Genomic DNA, 22,680 nt, shown 5'->3' on the forward strand with positions numbered 1-22,680 from the left:
CAAATCTGACAGTTTGTAGGGTTTCAAATACCTGGAAAGATGCACTAGGCTTCCTCACTCACCTTCCTCGTAAGAATTCAAATTGGTCGGTTGAGAATGGCTTATATCGACTTTGTTTTGTTTTGTTTTTGTCTTGGTCTTAAAAAATGCAAAGGAGAGTGTCAAAATGTTGCATTTCAAAGACAATAGCTACCTTTCAAATGGACAAAGATTAAACAACGGTAGCATTCAGCTTATGTAACGGTTCAGGTAAATAAAATGGGCACACTGCTGCTGGTAGGTAGGAATATATGAAGAGTAACTGGTGTAAACCTACAGAAGGACAATTTAGCAATCCATATTAATTCTGTAAGGGTTTACTTTCAGGGAAAGAATTAAGGGTGTACACAAACACTAGCCACAAGGACAGGTATCCCAACATTTTATTGCAAGTCGCTAGGGCTTTTCGTTGATTTATCTAGTGCTCCACTTCTCAGGGTCACACCAGATTGCACTTCCTGCTCCACTGAAGTTAGGATAGGACTCGCTTTGGTCCGTAAGACAAGGGGAATATCCAAGCAGTCCAAGATGCTCTACCTTCCTTCACTACAGGGAACTAGTAAAGCCTGGATAGGGGAAGTTCCACGGGTCTGTGTCCCTGAATGAGGCTCACCTGGCACCAAGTCTTCCTTCATCCATGTGAACGTGTAAAGTGGGGTTTCCAACTTCAGCACTACTGGCATCCTGGGAGGGATAATTCTTTGTTTGGGGGGTGTCCTGTGCGTGTGTGACAGCATCCCTAGGCTTGACCCACTAGCTGTTAGTAGCAGCTTTGGCCCAGTGTGACAACCATAAATATCCCCCAGACATTGCTGAATGAATCTGGGTGGAGGGGAGGGCGAAATCATCCCTGGTAAACAAAAAATGCCTTCTACTATTTTAAGTCCTTTAGATTCTTAGGTTGCCCCCACTTTACAACTTAGAGATTTTATTGTAGCAAAAACATATGTAAACATTTATCGAAAGGGGACTGCTTCAAATGATGGGTGTTTCTGCTCCTTTTTGTTTGTGTGTTTAGAATTTTTTTTCTGCAATGAAAACACAGTTTGTTCTTCCATAAGAAGGGAAAACACTAGAAAATTAATTTTAAAAACTGTATTTGCATAATAACTCATCTATATACAGTGTTTGCTAGGGCCACAGAGAGTTTCTTAGTACCATGAAACACTCGTATCTGGTATTTTTTTTAAATTGACGGGGCACCTGGGTGGCTCAGTTCGGTTAAGCGTCCGACTTCGGCTCAGGTCACGATCTCACGGTCCGTGAGTTCGAGCCCCGCGTCGGGCTCTGTGCTGACAGCTCAGAGCCTGGAGCCTGTTTCAGATTCTGTGTCTCCCTCTCTCTCTGACCCTCCCCTGTTCATGCTCTGTCTCTCTCTGTCTCAAAAATAAATAAAAACGTTAAAAAAAAATTTAAATTGTGCTTTAGTTTACAGCATGTTTTCCCATTCTATGTTTGTGGTGGTGGTATAATTACAACAACGTTGTGAGCCAGGTAAGGTAGGTAGACAAAGAAATGGAGGATAAAAGAGGTTAGGGGACAAGGCTTAGGTCTCCTGGTTAATATGTAGCAGGGCTTCCATTCTGAGTTCTCTAATTCCAGGACTTTCTCCCCTAATGCCATGTTGCCTCTGTACCACTGTAAAAAGCCACTTTCAAAAAGTCAACTGGGACACACTCTGATTCTTGAGAAATATAAGCAGGTAAAAAAGGATTCTCTTCTGTATTTAATATCCTTGGACAAGGATACTAAACCTTGTAGACTCTTGGTCAAAGCATGATACTCAATAAAATTTAAGCATAGCTATTTCATGCAACACAGCCAATAGAATTTCATAGTCATCCCCCCCCACCGCCTCCCCATATCTTTCTCTTTCTCTCTTTCCAGCTCAAATGAGTCACCTTGGCTACACTGCCAATCCCCATAGAACTTATGTTCCTTGATAGGATATGCCAATAGAAATGAGAAATTCTATAATGGTTCGAGATGTGAGTTAGTCACCTATCCCTGCAAGGAGCTAAGTACCGTCTCCTCAAGGAAATGTACCTCATCAAATGGACATGAATGCATGTAATGACAGCGACTGAATGTGAGAATGTGTAGGGAGTTGTTTTTTTTTTCTCTTTTTCTTTTTTTTAAGAAGTGTCCCTATATTGTACCTGTCTTGTGCATTTCTAAGTATCTGCACTGTGTCTCGCTTACTTGACCCTGTAACACACGCTAAACTCCCAAATTGGCAGCTGGACTGAAACCCTCAGCGTACATCAGCCCATGCCTATTCATTTCCCTTCCCTTGAACTGTGATGAGGCTGTCCCTGGAGTGGAGCTATTTTGAGAGGACGACCGCTAGAACAATCACTAGCCTGGCAGGAGATGGACAGTGTGGTGTAGTCACAAAAGAAGAAAAGACATTGTCATTGAGGGTTTGAGTCCTGAATGTCAGAACAGCAGGGAAACTGGGTAGAGTATGTTTCTGCCTGCTGTCCACTATCACTCAGTTACAGAGTTACCTACTTGACTTGCCATGATCATTTGCTTTTCCATGATACTAGTTGTTCAGAGCATGCAAGGGAAGGGGGATAACAGTGCTTTGGAACAGTGTCAGGAAGAAGCATTTTTCTCCAGCAAAGCACCTTGCATCCAACTGGCTGAGAGGAAAGTTATTCTCAGCTGTGCCCAGAGGCATGTTCATATTTACTCGAATAAGGCCAATAAGCAGATTTCACCACCACTGCAAGTGGTGCTGTAGTAGAATCAGTGGAGCCTGAAGGTCAAGGAGACCACCTCACAATTTACTTAACTTCCCAGAGCATCACCCTGCTGCCTGCCAGAAGTTACAGAAATGCCACAGGGATTCCTGCCAGCCCACTTCCTCTCTTTCTCTTGATGAGAATCTCTTTGAAGAGCAGATACAATTTTTGTATCGGGAGTTCTGCTTGGTCAGGGGCTGTGTTAACTCATCCCTGAATAATCAGTGCCTCAACCAATAAATATTTTTCTGGATGGGTGGATGGATGGAGGATTTATTGATTACTACTTTACATATTGGTCCCTATAGCATGGACTGTGTATGCTAAAACAAAACAAACAGAAAACAAAAAGCCCCCAAAGCCCTCCTCTAAGGCTCTGTGATACTTTCAGGTTGTAAAGATGGGGCTGCAAATAAGTTTCATCATGAGAGCCAACACTGGTCAGTTGGTAGCAGCTGCCTTGAGGGTTCTGTGGGAGGTATCTATGCATTGAGATCACTGAGGACAAAGTGCAGCCCTCGATTAGCGATGTCTGCCAGGAGCCAAAGCCAAGGAAATGGTGGCCTGATGCCTTTGCATTTGCCAATGGGTTTAGAGCTCGCAATTCTTTCAATTCAATTTTCTAGATGAATACCTTTCCAACACATTTTAAAGTCATCTTTGACTGCATATAATGGGTAGTTAAGGAAGTTTTCCTTCCACTGGGGTATTTTCCTAATGTACTTCTTTATGTACTTGCCGGATTTGAAAGCAAATGAGGCGGGAAAGCCCTACGTGGTTTTTCTCAGGATATGCAATTCTTATTGGAAAAGAAAACCAAGCTAGGTGGGTGTTAATTTATCCCCAATGGTGGGTATATAATAAAATCTCTGCCAGGACAAATTAAAGGAGGGGTGAGAGAAGAGACAATGAAATTCATACTCTAATCCAGTCTCTTCATTCCCAACATGGGATAATCTGACTTTCAAAGTGCTAAGGATGTCCCAAGGAACTCAGTAGAGGGTAGAACAGAAGAACAGAAATCACAGAGAAATGGCTGAATTTTGGTCAGTGTTACACATCTCTTTTTAAATTCACTGGGATGTCTCCTAGTGATATTTTAACAAACTAATACAATAACTAGAATACCTGAAAAGTGCCTGAGGATTCAGCCCCAGGGCTAGCAAAACTGGCTTCTTCAGGTAGGAATGTTATCTTTTTTTTTTTTTTTTGGACACACCATACAAACAACATAAACTATGCCATTTTACATTCTAGTAGTGTTTTTTTTTTTAATTTTAAAATTATTTTTTATTTAGTTTTTGAGAGAGAGTCAGAGAGCAATTTGGGGAGGGGCATAGAGAGAGAGGGGGAGACACATAATCTGAAGCAGGATCCAGGCTGCCAGCTTTAGCACAGAGCCTGACACTGAGCTCAAACTCACAAACTGTGAGATTATGACCTGAGCCAAAGTTGGACACTTAACTGACTGGGCCACCCAGATGCTCCTGCATTCTAGTAGTTTTTGAGTGTATTCACAATGTTGTACAACTGTCACCACTATCTAATTCCTGAAAATTTACAATATCCCTAAAAGAAACCTACCATACCTACCAGCAGTCAGTAACAATTCCCTCCTCTCTCACCCCTGGCAATCACTAATCCCCTTTCCATCTCTATGGATTTGCCTATTCTTGACAGTATAAATGGAATCATACAATATATGGGCTTTTGTATCTGGATTCTGTCACCTAACACCATACTTTTCAGACTCATCAATGTTGTAGTGTATAACAACACTTCATTCCTTGATATAGTTGCATAGTATTTCACTGTATGCATATATCACATTTTGTTTATCCATTCATCCAGTTCATGGGCATTTGGGTTGTTTCCACTTTTTGACTATTATAAATTATGCTGCTTTGAATGTTCATGTATATGTTTTTATGAGAAATAACCTTTTCAATTCTCTGTGTATATGCCTAGAAGTGGAATTACTGGGTCAGATGGTGACTCTATGTTTAACTTTTTGAAGAAATGTCAAACGGTTTTCCACAGGAGCTGCACCATTTTACATTCCTACCAGCAACATACCAATGTTCCAATTTCTCCACACCCTGCCAACACTTGTTATTGTCCAACTTCCAACTATAGTCATCCTAGTGGGTGAGGAGTAGTAATTTTTTAAAACTCATATCAAGTATGTTCATACCTGGGCATGGGATGGTGGAAGTCCTCTTCTTATGTAAACACCAAAGAGAGCATCCTTCCCAAGGGAGATATTGAACTTTAAGAACTGGGGTTGACTGATGTGAATCTGTGATCTCCAAAACACGCCTGGTGGGACTTCTTGGGTCACCCGTCGACCAACTTCTGCTTCACCACTGTCTATGCTGCTGTTTTTCAATGACCAGGGCACTGGAAAGCAGGAATTGACATCAAGTCAGTGATATCTGTACACATTTGTTGGTTCTACATTTCTGTTTAATTGCATGCCAGGAGTTTCAAAAAAATTACGATTAAACTCATGGCAAGTTTGTCTTTAAGTATAAACTCATAACCCAGGGCATGTGAAATACTGGCACCATGCTTTCTAAACTTCTTTGATTACTATTAACTGATCAAATATAGTAAGAGCTGGAGTCTGGGAAGCACAGGTAAAGCTTCCAATAACCTCGAATATGACTGGGGTGTAAAATTATCAGCAGGGGAGAAGAGAGTGATATTAATTTGGCACCAAATCTAATTCTTGTAGCCTTTAATTATTCTTTCCAGCCACAGACAAGTCCAATATACTCTCTGACATTTTCATAAATTAAAATAGAAAGAAGCAACTGTGAACAAAAAATTCGTCCAAAGTAAATAACTGTAGAAAATAAGGACTTGATGTCAGACTGATCTAATATTGGGGGTGACTCCTTCCTTGAGTTAGCAGGAGGGATCTAAGCACACTGTGGAAATCACACCTCTGTCATGGCATCATCATAGCATCTCTGTTGCATTTGAAATCACGAATACAGAAAATATTGGTTGCCCACATTGAGCTTCCTTCAAAACTTTAGTGAAAGGAGTTCCAGAAATACCTATTTTTAAAGAGGATTTAATAGCAATGAACTCGCCAGTACCTTCTACACTTCTGAGGGTGGTTTTATTTGCAAGCACAGAATTCAGGAAAATCTGGGAGTTGCTAGTAGTCACCCAAGGAAAGCAGTTAATCTCTTGGAGTCTCATTTCCCTGATCCCTTAAATGGGAACACAACCTAGATGGAACCTAGTTTTATCATGGTAATTTGTGATTTGTTCAAATGGGACTTCTGAAAGAAGTTCTGGGGGACTTTTCACTTTTCAACCCATCACTTTGATGGCCTTGTGGATTGGAAAACCTCTTCTGCCCAATGGGCAAAGGATGGGAATCAAGTTCCCTTCTGCATTCTGGAACGGATGGGTTCTTGAGAAAATATTTATCTATATTTGGCAACAGTCCAGAGTAAAAGATTTGGATGGTCAGGAGAGGTTGTGGGAACCACAAGCAGCTGAAGGCTGGCACAAAGTGTTAGTGAAGCTGTCTGACTTAGCAGACCTGGTCTGTCACTATTCTGGCCCCTGCATTAAGACAAGACTCATAAATGACCTTGATGCTACTTTCTCCATCTGTAAAATGGAGAGGTGAAATTTTTGGATTTCTGATGGTTTTCCATACCTAAATTATAAAAGAAAAACACAGAATGACTTGAGGGTGAGAGACTAAGACGAAAATTACCAGGTGTACTCACAACTGCAAAGAAAAGACTCTCCCCCTCCCCGTTCCCCCGTTTCCCCCGTTCAGAAACCAGCCAGGGCATGCCTGGTTGTAGTCTGACATAAAGGCGGGAACCAGTCAAGTTCTGCTGAATGGTTTGAAATAAAGGCGGGAACCAGTCAAGTTCTGCTGAGCGTTCAAATTTAAATGTTAACCAACAACAGCTCTGTAACCTCTAAAAAATATCCCTAACTTGTTTGTGCCTGTCTATAAAAGAAGCTGTAAGATCCTTACTCGGGGCCTCTTAGCATCACCGGCAACGAGTGCGCGGAGGTCCGGGTTCGAACCTGCAATAAACGACCCTTGCCGCTTGGCTTTGATTCTGGACTCTAGTGGTTTGTTTTCGGGGGGTCTCTCGAATCGGGGCATATCAAGGGTATGAAGTTATTTTTTTTTTCCTTTTTATTTTTTCTTTTTAAAACAAGAGAGGGAATGATTCATTTTTATTTAGCTCAATAGGGGATCAAATAAAAAGTCAGCAAGGGCTTAAAATAAAGCAGGAGAAACAATGGTTGAGATTTTAAGAAGAAATTCTTGACCTCTAGAAAAACAAAACTAGGGAACAGGTTTCTGAGGGAAGTTTGGAAGCTCTTGTCACATAATATCGCCAAGGAAAGAAATAGATAGTAAGTCCCGAGTGGGTCAAACCTTTGGATGCAACTAGATGGTTTATTCCTCAAACATGTTTATGTGGATAATGGACATGGAATACTTCTCTGTAGGGGGAGGAATAATGCATGGTATGGAAGAACAGAGATTCTGGGCGGAGACTTGCTAAGTGTATCAATTCTCTATGTCTTAGTTCCCACATCTGAATAGTTGGGATACTATTACTTATTTCATAGGGTTGTTGTGAGGATTTAATGAGTTAATCCATGCAAAGCTCTTAATTTTAGGCACAACAGAAGTCCTAAATAAAAATTAGCTACCATTACTATTATTATCAATAAGGCTCTCAGCCTAAATAGAGTGTTGTTGATTTTGCTGAAATAATGGCATGTCCAGGGGGAAATACTTGTTATCATCCATTAATCAGAGGCTCTAATTATTATAATTTGAACTAATTTGTATGTAAAAATGCTGCTTTTGGCAGACTTCCCCCCCCCCCCCAACATTAGGGTCTTTGGGGGGAAGGGATATAATAAAAAGGACCCAGTAAGGAAGAGGTGTAATAAAAAAGACCCCTGGGGAAGAATAGTTTAGGGGCCTCTGATAGAAACCAAAAATAAACCCAGCAATCACAGTGTGGCAACAAGTTAAAGAAATTCATTTAAAATAAAAAAAGAATTTTAAAGAAATTATTCATCTTTAAACTTAATAAGATGGGCTTTCCTTCATGTCTGTTGGGCTTTCAGGGGTTGCTGGGTTAATGACAGGATATGAAAAAGAAGCAGGAAATCAGCACCCATGAGCCTGCTAATCTACTGTTGAAACCTAAATGGATTTTGATAATGTCAAGCCCAATGAGGATGCAAGAGATTCACAAGGGAGCCAGCTGCCAGAGAATGGTTGCTCTGGAGGAATTCAGACAAGGAGCCTCAGGGGCTTGGTTTGTACAGCAGTGGGAGCCCTGTTCTTTTACTAGACCCAACTTCAGGACACCATCTTCTGTAAATTAGCTGCTACCATCAGCGAGTACAGGCTGCCTTTTCAGTATTCACACCTCCTCCTAGGATTTCATATGCTCCCCTTCTTCATTTCCAATCCACTAAAGGAGGAAGTACATTGGGTGATGAAGTACAGGTTTTGCAGCCAGACACAGTGGGTTTAAATTCTGTCTCTGGTTCTTCCTTGCTGTGGACCTCTAGCAATTTGCTTAACCTCTCTGGGTCTCCATTCTTCTTTATAGTAACTATCTCATAGGGTGGGAGTAACAAATGGAAGTATACAAAGGGCTTTGTACAGAGCCTGGCACATAATAATAGCAAAATATATGCTAGTTAGCTTCATTTAATTAAATAAAAAAATGAAGAGCTATATGGGAAAGCACCTGGCTTTCTTTTTAGAGTAAAGGATTTTCCTTTTTAAAAAAATTATTTGAGAGAGAGAGAGAGAGAGAGAGAGAGAGGAGAAGAGAGACAGAGAGAGAGAGAGACAGAGAGAGAGAGAGAGAGAGAGAGAGAGAGAGAGAGAGAGAGAGAATGAATGAATGAATGTGTATGCATGTGAGCAGAGTATCTTATGGGAAGGGGCAGAGAGAGAGGGAGAGAGAATCCTAAGCAGGTCATCCTGGAGCCTGTTGCAGGGCTCGATCCCAGAACTGTGAGATCATGACCTGAATTCAAATCAAGAGTCAGACAGTAAACCAACTGACCACCTAGGGGCCCCTAGAGTAAAAGATTTTCTAAAAGAAAAAGAAAAAAAAAACATTGCATGGATATGTGATATATATGTTTATGTATATGTGTATATCTATGTTTATATATTTGTATATCTACCAATCAAGAGACAGTGTCTAATTCTTCTGGAATAGACCTAACTATGGGAACAAGTGTAAAATTGTTGGTTGGGATCTGTTCCCACTACTGATTTTTGGTGGGACTTTCCAGAGCTGGTATGATTACTTTACTGATAAACCTGTTTTATTGAGTAGCCCTGAAATGAAGGTCCAGGTCAGCTGCACCTTCACACTGATGCTGTCTTTTCCTTTACACCCAGCCTTCACTCCTACCATCAAATAAGTAGACTCTTTCTCCGAGTGTTCATAGCATTTACTCTTAAGTCTACTGCAGGGTCCAGCACCTGTTGTTAGGTCCTATAATTGATTTTGCTTGCCTTCGTAAGTCTCTCATATTAGACACTGCACTCCCTGAGGTCAGATAGAGGTGCAAATGCATCTTTGGGTTCTATAAGGTTTGCACCTGGCAAACCATGGATGATTTATAAATGCTTGCTGAACTGAATCAAGTTTTACCTGCCCAGCTGCTGGGGTGTTTTAACATAACCCCTGTGACCACCAGGTAAAAATGAGTGCCTTAAAGTAGATTTACTTTGAAAAGTTGCATGTAAACTGACTCCCTCCCCCCCCCCCCCCAAGTAAAACCAAAAGCTTGAAAACTTTATGGGGAAATTTACTATTTAAAGGAAACTTCATTGAGAATCCTCTTCAAAAATCATGAATAAACTCTTAATGTATCTTTTGTATAAAACCTTATAGGTAAATAAGCAAACCAGGGAGACTGGAATATAGTGGGAAGGTTATTAGATAACAACCAAAAGCGAAGGGTCTTATTCCTGATATTTAACCTTGGACCTTTTGTGGAAAGAAACAGGGGTGTAAATGAACTTTGTTTGAACTCCCTCCTTGCTACTAAGCAGCTGACTAGTTTGAGGCAGTTCTAGCTCTCAAAGTCTCTGTGTCCTTATCTACATGAGAGAGGTTTGGACTCAGAGTATCTTATGGGACATTACACTGTAGTCTACTGTGTTCTAACAGAGAGAGCTAGGGGGTGAGGAGGGGTGAGTCATCTCTGGATATATGCTACAAAGAGTGTGTGTGGTGTGTGTGTGTGTGTGTGTGTGTGTGTGTGTGTGTGTGTGTGTGTTTGTGTGTGTGGTCCGCAGGAGGGAGGAGAGGTTATCCGATTTCACTTTTAACAAATTCAATTCGTTTAACATAAGTTACAATTACTATTAAAAGCTAGTGACTACTTTCAAAGTAAATTCTCCAGATAATGGCAACTGAATTCTGCTTTTGCAAAGTGGAGTTTTCAATACTTTTATATAAAAAAAATCTTCATTTTGAAATAATTTCAGATTTACAGTAACATTTTTAAAAAACAGTACAAAGAATTCCTGCATATCATTCACCCAGATTCCATAAATTTAATACATATTTGTTTTATCATTCTTTCTTTTCTCTATTTTTTTTCTGAAGAATGGGGAATAAGTTACAGATAGGTTGTTCCTTTTACCTCTTGATTCTTCTATGTGTTTTTCCTAAAAACAAAGGCATTCTTTTTCAGAGCCACTGTACAGTTATCAAAAACAGTAAATTAACATTGATACAATGTATTTCTAACTTAAAGATCTGATTCAAATTTGCCAGTTGTTACACAACATTCTTTGTAACAAAGGAAAAAAAAAGCTTTTCTACATAATTAAAAAACATCTTTAAATTGAGTGTGCAGGGGCGCCTGGGTGGCTTAGTTGGTTAAGCGTCCGACTTCAGCTCAGGTCATGATCTCACAGTCCGTGAGTTCGAGCCTCATGTCGGGCTCTGTGCTGACAGCTCAGAGCCTGGCAGAGCCTGGAGCCTGCTTCGGATTCTGTGTGTCCCTCTCTCTCTGACCTGCCCCCATTCATGCTCTGTCTCTCTCTGTCTCAAAAATAAAACATTAAAAAAATAAAATAAATTGAGTGTGCAAAACTTCTGTAATGTTAAAAACAATAAAAAAGGAAAAAAAATGTTATGCAAACATTGCCTTGAAAGACATAAATAGGAAAGCAGGCATTTGTAAACTGCTGAAGCCAGTGTGGGGAACCATCTCAGTAGCTCTGTTCCTAGAGGTCAAGTCCCTGGGCTGTTGTCCAACAGGAGTGAAGATCTGTGCTGCTCCTGAAGGTCAAGGAGGCCAGCACCCTGAGTCAGGCTCCCAGTCCTACCAAGAAGGATCTAACTCTGGGCTCCTCCTGGCCCTGCTTGTGTTCTAGGACCCCAACATGGCTAATTCCTAATGAGGTGCCACTGAGAGACAGACAACAAGGAAGCAAAGTAATCACACTTTCTATCTTTACTGAGAAGATCTGAGACCTCAGGAGGCATGTTGGACAGTGAAGCTGTCAGCCCTGGGTTTGAATCCCAGCTCTGACAACTACTAGCTGTTGCCTTTGGGCTAACCACTCCCTTTCTCTGGGTTTGTCTACTCATCTGTATAATGGGGTGGTTTCTGAGGATTAACCAGGGTAACATATGTAGCACCCAATCTGTGGCACTTCTACATCTTTCTACCCAGGTGTTGTGCTACCCAAACACAGCCATAACTATTTTTCCCAGATTTAGAGTATAAATTTATGATGGTATAGTTAAAATATAGGCTGCCCAGCATAGGTACAATGAACTAGTGTAGGTAACAATGAGATAAAGGGCCACGGGGTGGGATAGGACTCAGTGAAGCAGGAAGTCATTTTCTAGAGCAGCTGAAATCAATATTCAATGAGTGATCAATATGTCTATAGATAAGGAGGGACCAGTCACGTGAAGGAAGGTGCTAAAAGCAGAAAAAACAAAGTCACAAGATCATGAGTTCCAAATTGCCCATGTTGCTGTATACTCTAGCTGCTTTTCAGGTGGACAACTCTCTGGAGCCTACTTTAGCAAAAATCTGCCAGATTTTATTTAACAATGACTAACAAGTGTCCCAAGCAATGTTGTGGAGATCATTCATTCATACTTGATGCAACAAATATTTGTCAAGCATCTACGACAGCGCTAGGTAATTTTTGCTCAACATCAAATGCAGGGATGCATATCATACCCCCAGTATCCCTCATCCAGGCAGCAAGGCATGGTCCCAGGGACTCAGTGTGGGCTTCAGTTGGTGGCATCAGGAGAAGATTTAAACAGCCATCCCATAATCATTCAGTGAAAGACTGGCCACCACCCTTGGGTTCTGGGTAGTGACTGAGCATCATGTCCTGGCAAGGAGCACTGAGTCCCACCCACATTTCCCTGAGCTGCGGCTTCTATGTCAAACTTTCCTCCCTATCTATGAGATGCAGGACCAAAAGTGGAGATGATGATCATTTTGCCCTAAAAAGCAGATGCTTCATGATGGTTCTGGCTGATTCATCTCCAGCTTAAAGATGAGATTTCTTGGATTTTTGAGGCAACACTCTAATGATCAATTTTATAGGATAGTCCACCTCTATAACTCCACGGAAGAGTGCTCATGTAAATGTGAAGCTATTGCCTATTTCAGAAACACGTACCTAAAATTCCAACCAGTTAAATAAGACTGATGTCGAGCAAAACGACAGCCTTCCATAGCCACATTAGGAGCTAATCATTTCAGAAAATGTTGCCATAATTCATTTATGGAAACAGCGAGACTATTCCCCAAACAAGTGATAACGGGAATGGACTCATAGTCATAGCCGGGAAATGAAACCTCATATTAATACTTCCTAAACTTAACCGAACTCCAGAGGCACCTCAGCATAAATCTGCCTTACAGATTATTCTGCCTCACATATTTTTATCTATTGCAAATAAAGTTGAATTCAGATTATTGCTTCAGTCATTACACCTCGTTTCCATTTATTTGGGAATCAGGACAACCATCTGAAGCTTCTGTTTAACCAAGAGATAGGCAAAGAGATTCTCCTAAGGACATTAGATTCACTGCCTTACACTACAGCTCCTCTGAATCAGTCCATCAGCCTTCACCCTGCTGCTGGCTGGCTTTTCTTCAGGAATAGATTTCTATCCTCAGTGTTCACTGCTCCCATGATGTATTCACAACATCACACAGCAATAATGATTTTTATAAAATCCTTCAGCAGTTGGGACTACATGTGGCCTTTACATCTTTTGAAACCCAATTTGTCACCTTAGATAAAAATGGCCAACTCTTTGCCACTAGGGGAATTAACAGACATTTATTTATCTGACCATTCAGGTGAGCATGATTCTGCATTAATATGTAGTTCAGTTTATTAGTGTTATTTATAGCAGCTAAAATTTACTGAGTGGTTACTGCTGGCCATGCCATCTCCTGATATGTTTCTGACTTTTCCAGTTTTCAGATTAGAGAACCATGAAAATACAGTGACTTGCTTAAGGTCACACAGCTCTTAAGTGGTAGAACTGGGATCCAAAATATGAACGCTTCCAGAACCCACATTTCTAATCACCCCGCTGACTGCTTTTCAGACATTGGCCTAAATACAAGACATACAAAGAGGTGTGTATCCAAACAGGTGGCAGGGACCACCCTCTGGATGTACAAGTCAACTCTGAAAGGGAAACGTGCCAGCACAAGTGAGGATAAATGCACTAGGGAGGGACATAGATTATCTTGCTATTAATACCCATGTCAACCCACAATGATGTCAGGTACAACAGAAATTATACAACTTAGAACGGGGTTGTGGGTAGCAATCAGAAGCTAAAATCAGCAATATGAAGCACGTAAGCAGTACTCACATGTAACAAAGGGAGAATAAGATGGCCTCCAAACTGAGAGGAGTTGTTACATTGGTATGTAGGCTATTGGTATATTTGCCAGTAGACGTGCAGTATTGTAATGGTTGGCTCAAACATAACCACCCCTTGCCCTTCTGGGAACTTCACTGACTTTGAAAAAGCCCCATGTAGAGAAGTGATCATTTTGAAACCCTGGGCTGTGTTCATTGAGAGGCTGACAAGAGCCAGAGGAAGAATTACCAACCTCCCTGCTAATCTGGCTCCTAGTACCATGCATTAAGCCAACTAGTAAAAATCATTATGAAGTTTTTGCTGAAAGGGCAAGTGTAGAAAAACATGTTTCTAAACAGAATAACAGTCTTTGCCATTTTTTTCCAACTTGCATACCATCTGGAAATTCTGATTTTTTTTTCAAAGGGTAGGAAAGAAATGTGCTCCAGGCACAAATAAATGTTTACAGCTGAGTTATAAACCGAGAATGGTGGGGCTTAAAACAGACAGTCTGGCAGTGATGGAACTCAAGCTGCAGTGAGACAAATAATGCTGTGGGGAACGGGCCAGCTTGTTTTGCACATTGGCCCTTGTGAATGGGAAGTCTTGCTTCCCACTGACCTCATCAAGCAAATGTTTGAGAAGAAGTCTCCACATCTGGGTTGGTTCTAATTCTTAGAAGGCAAAGGGAAAAGATGAAGCAGAACGACTCTCTATCTTGATATTCTGAAGGCAGCCTTCACCTTTGGAAACTACAATACCTCATAAGAAGTGTCAGCCCGTGGATGCTTGTTAAATGGAGTAACTGAGAGATGGCATGATGATGTCAGTGACAACTAATATTCCCGGATCTCTTATTAACTGCCTGATGCCACACACCATGTTTTACAAGCACCGTCTCCTTTATACTGGATGCCAAGTGTGAGGAGTTCCATTTTACAGATGAGGAATTGGTGGCTGAGGGAGGACAAATGACCTGCTTATGTTCAAGCAGCTAAGTGATGGAGCTGACAGTTGTAACCAGCTGGACCAACTCTAGAGTCATATGTTACACAGAATTTGTCGATGCAATGTTACCCAAAAGATGCCCAACCCTTGGTCAAGATGGAAAGGCTGATCTATTGGGAGTTTGGTCTCTTCTGCCTCATCTCCTACAATTTATAGTTGCAGAACAGTCCAATGAGAGCAGACATAGGTTTGCAAATGATACAGAGTAGTAGACAAACTTCCATAATGGGTCAGGTAACAAATATTTTATGCTTTAGTGGGCCATCTCATCTCTGTTGCATCTACTCAGCTACATTGCTGTAGTGCAAAAGCAGCCATAGGCAATGAATGAATATGGCTGTGCTCCAATAAAACTTTATTTGCAAAAACACATGGCTGGCCTGATTTGGTTCATGAGATGTTATTTGCTGACCTCTGATATAGAGGACACCTTGACTTTAAAATGAGTGATAGGTTTTGAGAATGATCCATGAAATTCTACTTGGGAGTTTATTCTTTCTTAAGATCAGTGCACAAATTGGCTACATGTGATGTGCCCTTTAAAAGCTCTTGTATTCTTTGCCTCTGGGCCTAGCCAATCAAACTGGATTCCCTTATGTTATCTGACCAGGTCAGAACACTGTATTGAATCTTCGTTCTCAAGGCTTATCTAATCCCAGATCTATAGAAAAAGTGCTCTGTGCTCTTGTAATGAAGATGTATGAGTTCATTCCTTTTAACATAGAAATACACTCGAGATGGTGAGTGATTCTGGCAGTCTGTGGGCTCCCTTTTCTTGATGTGAAACCCAACAACCAAACCAACCACATTAAGGTTTAATTGAAAGAGAGAATGGAGAAAAAATAAACCATGAACAACAACAAATGGAAAAGGGAAGACAAAGCCCAAAGAACATACTCTCCTAACTAATTAATCAAGTGCTTTGTTTCCACTAACATATCAGAGAGTGTAGGCTGCCCTGTCTATTAGACTCCTTTCCAAATCTGAGCAATGTAAACACTCCTAAAGACCAAGTAATGAAATCTCTATCGATGTGCCATCTTAGATGGAACTCACATACCCTTGTTTTGCTTACATTTTAATTTGCTTCTGCTGGATACTTACCCAGTAATTGCTTAATAAGATTAACCTCCCTGGCAATGTGTGGTGTATCTTGATTAAAACATTATCAGAGTGAAGGATTATCGTATACCACAAAAAAATGGAGGGGGTGTTATTTAATTAACTTATTGCCAATATATCTTGATTGTCTCTTTGAAACACTGGAAAACTAGTCGATGGGAATTGATTCAGGTTATCTAAATGTATAGAATTGGGGAGTGGGGAGGAGGGAGGTCACTAGGTAAAGAAATTGAAACCTGAGGTTCACTTTTTCAAAAAGACATAGGTGGCTGTGAGAAAGCCAAAATCTTTCTAGTTATTTTTTTAGACCAAACTTTACAACAGCTTGAGAGATCTGCTGTCTTCGGTCATAAGAAGAGTACTCTTTGGTGTTCAGAAAGGAGATGTTCCCAGTTTTCGTTCAACTTTATTTTAAATTCTCACACTTTTTCATAAGAGTCCTATTGACAGAATTCATTGGACAACAATTTGGCAACCATTTTACTATCTTGTAAACTCATTTGGAAAATAACTGGTGATGTTACAGGACTTAAAAAAGCATGTTGCATCTGAGGGGGAAATTCTGGTCTTTCCAAAGGCACTGTGGAAAGTGCTTCTTCATTTAATTGAGAGACACTGTACTCTTAGTTAGGACTTGTTCTCTTCAGGGAATCTTCAGTTCTGCTGATATGGGATGTTCAAGTGGGGGTGGGAGTTGGAAACAAAACTTAATCACCAATGCGCAGAGTGGCTGACCTTAACTTATGGAAGTTAGTGCCAATCTGTGAGTCTCTTCGGTAAAGGATGCTATTTAAGAAGCATTTGCATGTAACTTCAGAATGTATACATACCAAATATATACCTGTGCCCCATGAGCAAATATGCATATTCGCTTTCAAATGTGTGTTCTGCATTCTTCTCAAGGGGCAGGGTGCTGCTGACTTGTAGATTAAAGGGAGCTTAGGGATCAGAAGCAGCAGAGACCCCCTAAAGCGTTTCTCCAAGAGCAGCACCATGGACCTCTTGGGCAGGATCATTCTTCGCTGTAGGGGCTGTCCTTTTACTTAACGGCATCTCAGCCTCTCTCTGCTAAATGCCAGTTGCACCTCCTCTAACTGTGACAACCAAAGAAGTCTTCAGACACTTGCCCAATGTCCCCTGGGGGCCAAAAATGCCCCACAGAGAAACACTGTCATAAAGGAAACAGGAGCTGTGGATGGTGTCAAATACTGGAGGGAATGGACTACACATCAGAGACCAACAAATCTGGCTTCAGGCTTTTTGGTCAGTTAAGGCAGAACATGATCTGTTAAGGCAAGATATACTTTCCATTTTTAGATCTAGTTTTAGTTACCTGCTAATGGAAAGCATATAATTTCATCCTCAGATAAAACTTTTTCATGCTTACTTAAAGGTAATTTAGTGTTATGATTAGGATGGATGAGTAGAGCGATTCTTGAAGATGGGATACAAAGAAAGACAAAAAAGTTACACTCGATGCCATTAGGACAACTCCAGGGAGAATAATTTAAGCAACATTAACATCTCAGTATGACTAACGTGCATCTCTAAGGGAAGATGAATTCTGGAATCTTCTCTGTGGGAAATGATGGTGCTGAGGAATACCCCAACAACTTGCCCAAAGATGCACAGAGCACAGACTTGAGTTTAAGTCTGTACCTGCCTACGTGTTTGATTGGGGAAAGTTTCCAAAACACCCTGGGCTTGGTTTCCCTGAGATGATACCCTTCCTTTTAGAGCTGTTGAAATTAGGCAATGTTCAGCTTGGTGCACACCAGGTGTCCAGTAAACGTTATTTCCTTTCTTGTCTCTGAACTATCTCTGCGGGGTATTTTAAGAAACATGGGGGTAAACTGTGCTAGGTGAACTGTTCTGATGTGCTAGGAGGCAGAGTGGAAGAGTCTGTGTTTGGAGAAGCCCTTCCACACCATCTCTCCTGTTTGTGATTTCCATCCTGACTCAAGCACACCCCACAGTCTGCCATCGGCTGCTGTTGTTTTTTTTTTTTTAATTGCCCCCTGTCTCTACCTCCTCACAGTCCTGCCTTTTCTCTTCCTTCTTAGCACCTTGTTAGCACCTATTTTTTTTTTTCCTGCAAGAATACAGTTGCCTGATTGCTTCAATAAACATCTCCATTGTCCCCTTTACTGTTCTGAGGAGAGAAGCTTTGTTCCCTGAGTTGTCAAAACTCTGTTCTATTCTCTCCCAAAGCAGAACAGCTCAGAATCTTTCTCTTTCCTGCCAGGCAGCCCTTCCTCCCTGGGGAGACTGCCTCTCTCCTCTGGGGAGTGGGCTCTGGTCTAGCGGCACGCGCAGCCTGCTGCTCTCAGCTTTCTTGATTAGGCAGGACTTTCTCCTGCTGCTGCTGCTGCCTCTCCAGCTGCTGCTGTTGCTGCTGCTTCTGCTCGGGCCTTGGGAGGCTTTCAAGTGGCTCCAGATAGCAGAGGTATGCACATTGGTCTGGGAAGGCGGGGTGCCAACTCTCAGTGGCTCCAGCCAAACGCAGCTAACAGACAGGAACAGCAAACAGCTTTTAACAGGGGCACCTACGAAAGGCAATGGTTTTGTACCCCCCCCCCCAATTTCTTTTCCTTTTTGTGTACCTTCCAAAATTTGGATTAGAAAACCTAAACCGGTTGGCGGGAGCTCTGAATTTCCCTGTGACCTCAAGAGGGCAAGCAGCAGCTGTAACCTCACCTTTGCCTCCAGATGGCATTGTTGCCACATCATCGCTTCCTGGTAGGCCGGTCCTTATCCCATTGTTAAAGGTGTGTCCATCTGCCGGCTGCAGTTGCCAATTGAGTCCGAGCAGATGCATTGCTGCAGGAGAGACAAAGTAATGAAAATATGAATAGATAATTCAGCAATGCAAATGTCAAGGGGGGAGGGCCAGGTGCCTCTTCCAAGCAATTGCCTTTTAAGGAAGCTGCACTTCAAAAAACAAAAAAACCCAAAAACAACATCAACAAAAAAACCCCAGCTTACCCCAGGCCTCAGGGATTAGCTAAATACAGAAAGGGAGGAGATCCGGGTGATTAGGTCTCCTCTCCCTGTGCTGCTGTTCACCACCTTTGGTGAGACGATTGCCAAGGTGGGGAGAAGAGGAGGGGGAATCAGAGTTCAGGCCTCTCTACCATGGAGGAGAAAATGTCCCTCTGGAATCGCTGTAAAGAATACTGCTCCATCACATCTAACCTCTCCCACACTGTGGATGCAGCTGTTTTTAGACTGAGGGTCCCAGGGCGTTGACAAGGATAATTTCCCCCAAACTACTCAAAACAGTCAGTGTCGAAACAAGGCTCCCCAGATGGGATGGTCTGCTGCTGAGACTGTAGTTGCACTAAAACAGCAATGCAGCAAGTATTGCCCACAGCTGGACTGGCCCCTGTAAGCTCACCATTCTAGTTCAAGCTCTCAAACTGCCTTTCCTTTCTACCTCTCTTCCTGCTAAGTGGGTACCTTTCAGCACACTGTAGAAAAAGCTCAGGGGTGGTTGTAGAATGGGGTCCTTTCACAAAAATACTGTGATGATTCCCTCTCACACCCTGCACCCTCACCCACGCTTTCCCACGGGGACAGAGGGAGCCGGAGTGCCAAGGTGCTATCTTTGCTAATGAGACAAACATGTTTGTAGGACTCTTGCTTTATTTCCACGTATACTGCAAACCTTCAACACAAACTTCCTTCCTTCTCTCCTGTCTTTCTTGTCACCCTGTGCCAGCTCACCACTTCCCAGGTGGTTTCTCAAGCTCAAATCACCCCATCTTCTATGGTTCTGGGGGAGTTGTTTTTGCTACGTGGAATGAAAGGCAAATCCCAAACACCTGTATTCTTTCAAAGTCCCCATCTAAGAAATGCTTCATTTGCAGATAAATAAGGAGCACACTCCCCTGCATACTGCCCGTTCAAACAATAACCACACTGTGTCTGTCTGGCATTTCAACCGGACATAGGTTGATGCTGTTGCTAGGGTTCCAGCGCTGCAGGAGAGAAAGGGCTGTTGACAGGGAAAGGTTCCGGGCATGATGTGGGATGGGAGAAACAATTAACCACAGGAAATGCAATTAACAATGCTTAGGAAATTGTTCACACAGCAATTAATTCTGCATGCCTACCACCACTTAAAGTCAGGCTGCATTCTATTAAGGTTAAAAACCTATCTTCAAACAATACAGCTCAGATTGATGGCCGCAGATTAATGTGCCAAGGTGTCCCTGTGTGTATATCTGCTTTTTTATTTTATTTTATTTTTTTGCATACTTCCCCATTTCAGAGCCATGTTTTTTTCCCCCTATACATTACTTTGAAGTGTAAGGCAACTCTTTGAGATGATAAATACTAATAAGAATAAGTGACATTTACTATATACACTTTCTGTCAAGGTAACACCTAATTTTCTCCTGCAGTTTATCCGTTATATGTAGGTCACTCACTTGAAGAGACCGGATTCTATTGCCTCAAATAATGACATATTTTCACTGTACAGAGGTCAGGAAATGAGAACTAATCGTGGCTGCTTCGAGATAACGATAGCTTCTGATTTGTAATTACCAGGTGAAAGGGAGCCAAGGAATTATCTATTTTAAAATGATTCCCTTTTTTTCTTTTAAATGCCGCTCTTGGGTCTTGGGACTTGCCTTGAGCCTGCTTGCTGCTGCAGTGGAGGTGTGGTTCCCTCATGAAGGGTCTCCCTGCGTTTTAAGATATACACAGACCAGTACTGCAGGTGCAGCTGGGCTCAGGCCTAACAAAGCTTTGAGTTTCTCATCTAGAGAAGGAAGCTGTGGGTCTATCAGGCAAGAATGACAATCTGCCCAACGCCCCATCAGTGTGAATCTCTTTTCAAAGCTGTTCCCCTCTTTGGAAACCCAGTCTTGGCACTCCAAGATGAGGAACATACTGCAACCGTCAACTTCAACTTTGAGAGAACAGCAAGCAGACAATACCCTAATCTTCTTGTGCATAAGGAGGGGGTTCATGAAACTAAGTTCTGTTTGCAGAAACGCTCACCCCTCCCTTTTTGTTTCGGGTTACATAGCATCTTTTTATTAAAAAAAAAAAAAAAGAAAAGTATTCTGAAAACAAGAAGATGAGAGATGGGGTGAGAAGGGTTAGGGTCAGAGGAGACAAGTAACTGCTCAGACAACTCCCAGAAGTGAAAAGAAAATAAGAAAGTGAGATGGAGACAGGCAAAGGGGAAGAGCCAAATCTGCTGAGTGTAAGCTCTGTCATCCCAGCAGAAGCGAGGCAAAAAAATGAAACTCAAGTTTGGGCATATTTTCTGTTGTTGAACTGAACGTTAAGCAAATAAGTGAGAATTATATCAGGGGTATAACCACCTTCTTTTGTTTTTTGGGAGGGACGCTGAAATAGGCTTTTGTTTGTACTTTGTTTTTTTGTTTTTTTTGTTTTTTCTTGGTCAGCTATTCCTTCTCTTTTACTTGAGTAAGAAAATGAGAGTATCTTTCTGGCCTATGGGGATGGACTAAAGTGTCCTTAGGATAAAGAAGACCCAGGAGAGCTGTGAAATAAATGAGTTTCCTGACTAATGAGAACTCTGTTTCTTATTCTGCTACTGATTTGCTATATGGCTGGGGCTGAGAAATCCGTGTCTCCATCAATCTCTCCCTTCACCTTCTGAAAATATTTCCCTTTACAGGTAGAATAATGGCTGCTGAGGGCTTGAGAGAGGTCAAGTGTCCACAACACCCTCGAAGATCTAGCAGAATGTCTTGAATATAGAAGGCATTCCATCCATAAATGTTTACCAGAATAGATAATGACACATGGAGTTAGATATGAGGGGCTGGATTGTAGGACATTATACTCTCACAAATCAAACATATGGAATAGAGAGGCGTGAAGGGTGGACTACAACAGTGCTGGCAGCAATAGGGACAAGACTACAAAGAGAAGCTATTTTGGGTACTAGTGTTATCAGTACCTGCTGCCAGTCCTTGAACCCCTTCTATGGCCAGCACTTTAGGAGCCATTCTACAGATATTACCTTAAGATGTATGACTCGCATCTCTGGTTGGTACTATCCCCATCCCCATTTCATAGACAAAGAAACTACTGACTATGAAGTTTGATCACTGGGGGATTTCACAATCAGAGGAAGGTAACAGTGGAAGTGGTTATCTGCTTCATATTTCATAGTGATTTGGGTACAAATTATGGTTTGCAATGGAATCTCAGCAAACCTGGTCTTTTGCTCGAAACTCATGATAATCTCACTGTGGTTGACGAATGACCATTTTCCATATTCAGCACCTCTTCCTGAAGGGGTGATATCTCCTGTCTTGTTGAATTCAGATATGGCCACATGACCTGGCAGCACACACTTTGTATACCTTTTTTCCTTCTGCCACATGGTCAACTTGGGTCTTGAGGAACGATAACATGGCTCAGACCCACGGCTGATGAGTGGGAGAATACAGAATGAATGAATGAATAAACTGTTACTGTTATAAACTGCTGAGAGTTTGGGGTTCTTTGTTTTAACAGCATGCCTGAGACTTCCCTAACTGATAGGTTCGCTTACAGCAGCCCCAACTCTTCCATGGGGCATACGTTCTAAGACTTGCCTTCCTGGTGGATGCCTTAAACTGCAGAATAGTACTGAACCCTATGTACACTATGCTTTTTCCTGTACATATATGCGTATGATAAAGTTAAACTTATAAATAAGGCACAGTAAGAGATTACAACAATGACTAATAATAAAATAATTATAAAAATATACTCTAATAAAATTTATGTGAACGTGGTCTCCCTCTTTCTCAAAGTATCTTCATCTTGTGATGCTGTGAGACAATAAAATGTCTATGTGATAAGATGAA

At 41.6% G+C, this 22,680-nt stretch overlaps 1 protein-coding gene across 3 annotated transcripts in view; it reads right to left on the reverse strand.

Moving 5' to 3' along the window:
- Positions 1 to 22,680, reverse strand: part of TENM2 (teneurin transmembrane protein 2) — a 944,724-nt gene that overhangs the window by 200,461 nt on the left and 721,583 nt on the right. For 2 of the 3 annotated variants that reach the window (XM_047877002.1, XM_047876993.1), the window contains exons 6-7: positions 18,536 to 18,658; positions 4,984 to 5,189 (exon numbers count right to left, since the gene is read on the reverse strand). In XM_047877002.1, the coding sequence (XP_047732958.1) occupies positions 4,984 to 5,189; positions 18,536 to 18,658 (329 nt within the window). The remainder of the gene's footprint in view (positions 1 to 4,983; positions 5,190 to 18,535; positions 18,659 to 22,680) is intronic. The other variant, XM_047877010.1, reaches the window with a different exon arrangement.

This window comes from Prionailurus viverrinus, chromosome A1, assembly GCF_022837055.1.
Source record: "Prionailurus viverrinus isolate Anna chromosome A1, UM_Priviv_1.0, whole genome shotgun sequence".
Taxonomy (NCBI): domain Eukaryota; kingdom Metazoa; phylum Chordata; class Mammalia; order Carnivora; family Felidae; genus Prionailurus; species Prionailurus viverrinus.